We start from the raw sequence: 7,579 nt of genomic DNA on the forward strand, positions 1-7,579 counted from the left end.
ATGCTGGGCACAGGTCTATCGATAGCTTGTTAAATTATAACTTACATATTTTATTATTAAAATTCGGGTTTTGTTCCGCGTACATTGATTTAACGAAGCTCGATATTTAATCATAGAATTAGAAATGACCGCGATAGTCTAAAACTTAACGACTTACATTTCCTCAGACCTCGCCACGGGCATGTTACTGAGAGCCAGCATGTCTTCGGCCGCACGACGCTCAGCTGGAATGGCGTCTTGTAGCCGGGCTCGTCGAAGCACGGGAACATTCGGCGCGCGTTGTTGGGCCGAAGCTGCGTGCCTGCCACGATCCTGTGGAATGTTTACTTTAACTAGGTACTACTTACTAGGCTTTATATGCGAAAACCTATTTTACTAAATTCTCATGGTAATTCCCAAAGATTACATAGTAGTCTTATGAATACCCGTGCAAAATTTCACGTCTCTAAATGCAGTGGTTAAGATTTTACTTGGAGGAAATAACGGGATAAAAGTAAACTAAGTCTTATTCCAAATGTACAGCTATATATTTACCAAACCTCTTCCAAATCCCGTTTTTACGCGAAATTGAGAAAATCCACAGAATGAAAGAAAGAAAGAAATCATTTACTTCGAAATAAGAAAAAGAAATAAAAGTTTTTACATGATGATGATGAATGGAGGAATTTAAAGGAGGTCTACAAACAAATATTTAAAAAGCCTAAGCAAAAGAGCAGAAGTGATAGATCAATCTCGATCTACAGGACACTCACATCGATAGGGAATCGAGGTAATCTGATACCACTCTGATCTGATACAATAAATAATCCTACCTCTCCACTTCATCCTGCATATAAGTGGTCTTGAAGAAGGCCTCGGTCTGCGCGGTCTCCAGATTCCCATTGAAACTGAAGTCCAGGTTTCCTTTACAGCCCTTGGGGATTATTTTCTCCAGACGAAGCGACACGATCGGCTTCTTGGGGTCGGTCGTGATCTTCTTGACTGTGATCTTTTGCAACTCTTTCCTGAATATAAATAATGATTATTGGTTACTCATACTCATAATCAATTCATTTGCAGTTGGTACTTGTAGAAACAGATAAAAATAACTGACTAAAATAGACGTGAAAGCAAAAATACAGGCAAGGCAACAGAAATTGAGTTAGGTAAAAAATAAGTTCGTGATGTGCCGACACATTTCATTCAAAACTATAAAAATAATATTAGTTTCCTCGTATTTGTTCAGTTTAGTAGTTATTTGTAGCGTGTGCTGGCTTCGATGAGTCATTTTATTCTTATGGCGAATTAATCTTACTGCTCTACCGTGTAATTCAACCGTTACAAAAGCTATGCGTAGGTGAGCCAGTGGGCAAGTTTATGTCGATGATATAATTACGAGAATATGCAAACCACAGTTATTTATACTTAGCGTAGCCAATTCCTTAATGTTATGTTAGGTTGTAGGAATTGCTATGAAGATGCTTGTCAAATATATTGTATTACTTACCTATAATACGATGATTTTAAGTCGGTGATCAGGAGTTAAAAAATACTAATAATCAGCCATAATTCGGTAGGTGAGGTTCCGACCTCATAAGTTCGGTAGGTTTGCCTAGTAGGACTTAAAATCTTATAGCAAGAACAACCAATACAACAAAGTATGTAGATATACCTAACCTAGCGCGGTACCTATACGATGTTTTACAAATAGTTATAAATCAGTAGGTTATGTTTGTTAGGAGGCAATTTTATTTTTTATCCTAAAGCCGTAAAACGGGTAGGTCTCATGAGATGGCAAGTCCGATCACCGCCACCGATATACATCTATCTATAGCATCATTGTAGTACATTACCGGTCTTTCAGGAAAGGCTACACTCGCTTTGTAAAGGCACCCAGGCATATCAAAAAGTTCCAAAGAAGACAAATCATTTAAACCATACAGTGGAGAAGCACCATTCATAATGGTGGTAGTGGTGGGTTCTAGTACTTACGATTCTGCTGTTAAGTGCGCTTTAACCTCCGCATTACTGATCTCAATCTCATGGGCACAGTGTACGCTCACTTCATCAGCATCCTGGAGCCAGGTCACGTTGATACTGACGTGGCCCTTGAACACTCCATCTTCTAGATACGGCTCCAGTTCAAGCCGGTATCCTGTAGGCTCTACGATTTTCTCAAGCCGACTCTCAATGGTCAGGGAGTGGGCGTTGTTGAGGTCTATACTTCGCGTCTTGATTATGTGGATTGGTTGGATGTTCTGGAAATACCAAGTTATCTTTGCGTAAAGCTCAAAAGCATTTGAACTGGTTGTATCTTATATGATACGGAAACGATGACTATCTCGATGCACATAAGTATACATGTAATTATACTAAAACCAACTATCACCACTTGCAGTGTGGTGTGTATGGTAGTGAAGTAGCAAGATAATTGAATTTAGTTCATGAATTTGTCTTACCCAGGAAGGCACAGCTATCTCGTTTAATGTAGACGACAGGTTAGTGAAAAGCTTTTAGGTGGGTTTTTTTTAGGGTACACTACTTAAATCTTAAATCCGAGCTTACTGTTAAATCTAGGCTTTAGTAGTGGCCAAATTTATGTCACTCCTTATCCAAGGTTAACGATGACTATGTTACCCTAACCTCCTGGATCCCTGCGTCCTTTATAAAGAACTAAATGGACGCCCACGTTAAGTCCGGATATCACTACACTACCGTCAGAAATTTTAGGACCAAACACAAAATATGCAAACTTCGAACTTTGATTCATCTGTCCATACTTTCGACCAGTGTGCAAAAGCGGGAAAAATCCCATTACATTAGCGTGATAATGGTTTTTTGAACAGCTAAACCGCCCCGGAGACCGTGTCGAAGTATTTGGTCGGTTTTTTAATTGTAGATTCACACATGAGCTTTTCACGGCTGCTGTTTATTTCTGCACAGATTTCTGGAGCAGTTAAACATTGATTTTAGAACAAATAATATCAAAATATATTTTTAAGTGTATACTCAATTAAATGCTTTTTCTTTAGAAATATATTGAAAAGAGTATTTGCTAACGATTAAAAGACAACAATAATAAGTTTACAGTGGTTTTAAAATTAAATTTGATGTTTGGTAGATGGTACCTATGCTGGATATAAATAATTGTCAATATTCCCATAAGATTAGGATAAACACATAAAATCTTAACAGCTTAGTCAATTAGTGTAAAATTTAGCACGAGTTAATTTCGTGCAACGTAATATTAAGATCACGATATAATTTATTGGGATTCCCAAGGGAATTCAGCAAATCCCGTGATTAGATAAACTGCTTATTATAGTGATTCACGTGAGCGAAGTTGTGAGTTAACGTTATAAAGTAATATTCCAAACTATTGGTTATTGTTAGTAATGGACATGGATAAGTATAAAAGGTATCGTATGATAGATTATCACGTGTACTCTAGTGCGTGCCGTACTTTCCTTACTAAAATAACAAATAAAGTCGGCCGTTGACGCTAGGAGTCAGTCGGTAACACCACGGGCAAGGTAACACGAATATGTCAACAAAATTAGTAGCCGAGCGGAAAGAAACATTTCATTTGATTATTATACGAAAGTAAAGTGCCTGTAGGTATGTATAGAAGAAACAGCACTCTAAGTCTAAGTTGTCACTCACACATCAAGATGGTATACATTAAGAATGTTAGGTAGTGTCGCTCAGGACTTCTCGGTTTTCTTCATTTTCCTGGAGATTCCAACTAAAAAATAAAACCCGCCAAGAGCGTGTCGTACACGCCCAGGATAGGGTTCCGTAGCCATTTACCATTACGAAAAAATCAAATAATATTTTTCTAAGGATTTCGTATTGTGTACTGAATCTTCCAAGTTTAGGTATATTTTATACCTTAGGCTGCTATTTACTGTTAAAATACTAATAATTCTCAAGCAATCTTAGCCGCTATGATTTTCCTTGAAAATTTTAAATATTTTCTACCATTCTGAATTTTTTCAAATTTTTCCACCCCACAGTTTGGATTTTAGGGGGGGGACGCTCGATTTCAATGAAAATTTGCACTTTCAAGTTGAATATTTCGCAAACAGATGACTGAATAGAAAATTGTCTTAGCTTAGTTTTAAAAGACCTATCCAACGATACCCCACAATATAGGGTTAGTCGAGAAAAAAATCACCCCCACTTTACGTCTATGGGAGGTAACCTAAATATTTTTTTTTTTATTGTACCACTGTCGGCGTGACTGATATATTATATATTCATGCCAAATTACAGCTTTCTAGTACTAACGCTCTCTGCGCATACCCGCGGATAGACAGGGCGAAACTATAAGGGTTCCTAGTTGACCTAGTTGACTACGGAACCCTAAAAAGAAAACCATTCTTTTGCTTCGAGTTCCGAATGACATTAGTGTACATTTGAATTTGAATTCTGACCTTGTCTAACGTTTCTGGCGCTCGCGATCACAATCAAATGACAGTTTTTGTATGCGAAAACTGTCATTTGATTGCGATTGCGAGCGCCAGAAAGTTCGGCAATACGGCCTCTGCTGTAAAACATTACGCATACCTCTAAGTCATACCTACATTAAACAAACAAGCTCAAGAATCAGCTGGTTTAACTTTACTGTATACACAGTCTATGCTTTTGGCCCGATCTTGATCTGAACATGACGTAAACGCGGGTCAACAGTCAAAGTGACCCAACAAGGGCCTCGAAATAAGTTCTTAACGAAGTCAACAGGCGGCTAACAAACCTTATCCGGTGGCATTGCGCAGGCGCTCGCGCACAACACTAGCAGCGTCAGGGCGATCATCGTACTCCTTATGCTGTAAACAGATGAGGTAAAATTAATTCAGTGGAGATGACGCAGTGTAGGTATGACGTGTCTAATTTTTTTTCCCTAATTTCTAATGTTACTACTGCCTTTGCTAACTTTACCTTTGCTGTTTTGTAAGTAGATAGATAGATAGATAAATAAAAACGTTTATTTGGTACTGCAAACACACACAGTCAAGATTAGATACAAGGATACAAAACATCAGTCCAGACTTAAAAGTAAACATTTCATATTGCATAAGTAGACCTTGTAAGTTCTTCAAAAAGGCTTAAAAATAACGGAATTAACAAAAACATAATTATAGAACCTGCCTATAAAACTTCACGAGAATCGGTTTGAGAAGAACATACAGCTGACTAGACAAACGAGTACAAAAGTACTTTTACTCAAGCTGAAACTGAAACGCTGATACTTCGGTCAAAATACCACAAACGGGACTTATCACGCTAAAACACACGAGTAATATTTACCTCGACGTTTTGACCACATTACAGTGGCCACGTGGAGTCTACTCGTAAACACGGCACACGTAATTACTCGTGTGTTTTAGCGTGATAAGTCCCGTATGTGGTATTTTGACTACGTAATAAGTGAAAATCACGAAAGTTTAAAACGTTATACGACACTTCAGGTTTGATTTTGACTATGAATTTCGTGAACACTTACTTTTTCGTAGGATGATGATCACTTTAAAAATATTATGTTTTACTGAGGCTGTCAAAGAATCATCGTCAATCTTTGAATGAACGCATTAAATGAAAGATTATATTGTATTCATAAATAAAGGGGGTATGGTCTGCCTCGTTCAATTGGCCTCAAGGATTTCAGCTCCAGACTGATTGTACCGTAGCACCGTTTTCATAATAAAATTGTTTCTTTCGTTTGAGTAGCCTGCTTAGTCGTACAAAATAACAGGACGAGAAATAATCTAGCCAATCATAAGTCGTATTATATTATACTAGCTGTTACCCGCGACTCCGTTCACGTAGCAGTATGAAAAATAGTTTACGTCTTGTTCTCAGACTCGGTCAAGCCGTTTCGGAGGAGCTCGGTTACAAACACTGTGATACGAGAATTTTATATATCAGAAGATATTATATTATTTTGTCTGGTCTTGATCTTGTTGTAGGTATACGCCGTTCGCAATGCAAAACTAAAAATTCTAAATATTTTGAACACGTCTTCTTTTTGGCTTGCAACAGGTATCCCTGGTTTCTTGTTCCCATACAAGTACTGCCTTAATACGACTAGCACCTGACTAATAACATAAAATTGATCCAGAAAAATTGTGTTACTAAGAATTATCTTGTACCACTGTTGTCTACAGAGTAATATTCCTCTACTAATCCCCTACTTATCCCAATATGTAGTTCTCAGCGATGTTTCATATGTGTCAATTCGCAATCATGTTGTGTTGTATATTTCGTAAAAGTAATTTGCCTGAGGTTTTAGGTATATTTCATGAAGGCCTTGGTAAAACAACAACAATTTCTTCGTTTGTTTGGTAATATCTTAGGCTGCGGCTACACTGAGGCGCAGACGATCGACCAATCATATTAGTTGAATCCACATCTCGTCTCCGCCTCATTATCCTCAGACGTTTCGGGATTGGCAGCCTTTGTATAGTTATACTTAATAGTAATTCGTATATTATTATGAAAACCAGCCAAGTCAGACCTCAGACTTCAATATATTATCCTAAGTTATAAGAAGAAATTATATTTTAATTTGTTATAAAATATTTTAAATTGTTATTATAAATAATTTCAGGACTGACCATTGAACTTGGCACCCATCTCACTTCTTTTGTCGTTAAAGTCAACAAATAAGGCATTTATCATAATAGTGAAGTTGTCTCTCATTTCACACTTATGTTTTCATGGGATACCTATCATTATTTTTTGTACAGAAATAATTTTATTTAAAAATTAGAGTAAAATGATAAAAAATTACTAGTTTCTCATTTATTTTTTTGTATTCACCCAACTACCTATCTGGATGCCAAATTTGAACTTTCTAGGTCATCTGGAACTGGGTTATAATTTTGACCTATAGATGAGTCAGTGATAAAAATGACGATTTTTGGATGTTAATATCTAAATAACCGTTTGAGGTTCAATAAATTAGCCAAATTTGACATGTTTATGTGTAATAGTTTTTGAGTTATGAGGGCGTCAAAAGTGGCTCCAAATGGGTCGGGTGAAATTACGAGTGCTGCTCGCCAGTTCTGTTAGCTTGAACTTGGCTTGAGACGCAAGTAACTGTAAAAACTTAACTGAATAACCTTAGTTAATAAGTTTTGGAAATTAACAATTATGTTCCTCTAAGTTGTCCGAAATAAAAATCTTTATTATTATAAATAATCCAGGTGTACTTACGTGTTCTGTCGTGCAGGCGGGACGGCACTGTCGTGGCTGGGTCTGCGCAGTCCCACAATCGCACAGGATGCGCCTCATTCGGCCGAGATTGGCCCGTTGATGTAATTGTAAATCTCGTTTAGCGTACATATCAACAGAACCCGTTCGCTTTGAGGATTGGGTTCTGCATATTCGGTGTTCACTTGAAAACGGCTGACCCGATTTTGATGAAACATGTCTAAGAACCATCGCTAGAAAACCTGCTCTCAATTAAAAAAACCGCATTCAAATTCCGTTTAAGAGCTACGGTGCCACAGACAGAGATACACACACAGACACACATAGCGGTCAAACTTATAACACCCTTCTTTTTGCGTCGGGGGTTAAAAACGAGAAGCTGAAG

At 37.5% G+C, this 7,579-nt stretch overlaps 1 protein-coding gene across 1 annotated transcript in view; it reads right to left on the reverse strand.

The window, feature by feature from the left end:
• The window catches only part of LOC141427220 (aminopeptidase Q-like), an 11,913-nt gene extending 4,612 nt beyond the window's left edge, over nucleotides 1-7,301 (reverse strand). The window contains exons 1-5 of the mRNA XM_074086444.1: nucleotides 7,198-7,301; nucleotides 4,736-4,808; nucleotides 1,972-2,237; nucleotides 813-1,004; nucleotides 158-312 (exon numbers count right to left, since the gene is read on the reverse strand). Coding sequence (XP_073942545.1) covers nucleotides 158-312; nucleotides 813-1,004; nucleotides 1,972-2,237; nucleotides 4,736-4,795 — 673 coding nt within the window. The 5' untranslated portion in view covers nucleotides 4,796-4,808; nucleotides 7,198-7,301. The remainder of the gene's footprint in view (nucleotides 1-157; nucleotides 313-812; nucleotides 1,005-1,971; nucleotides 2,238-4,735; nucleotides 4,809-7,197) is intronic.
• Nucleotides 7,302-7,579: the final 278 nt, after the last annotated feature.

The sequence above is a fragment of the Choristoneura fumiferana genome, chromosome 4 (assembly GCF_025370935.1).
Source record: "Choristoneura fumiferana chromosome 4, NRCan_CFum_1, whole genome shotgun sequence".
Taxonomy (NCBI): domain Eukaryota; kingdom Metazoa; phylum Arthropoda; class Insecta; order Lepidoptera; family Tortricidae; genus Choristoneura; species Choristoneura fumiferana.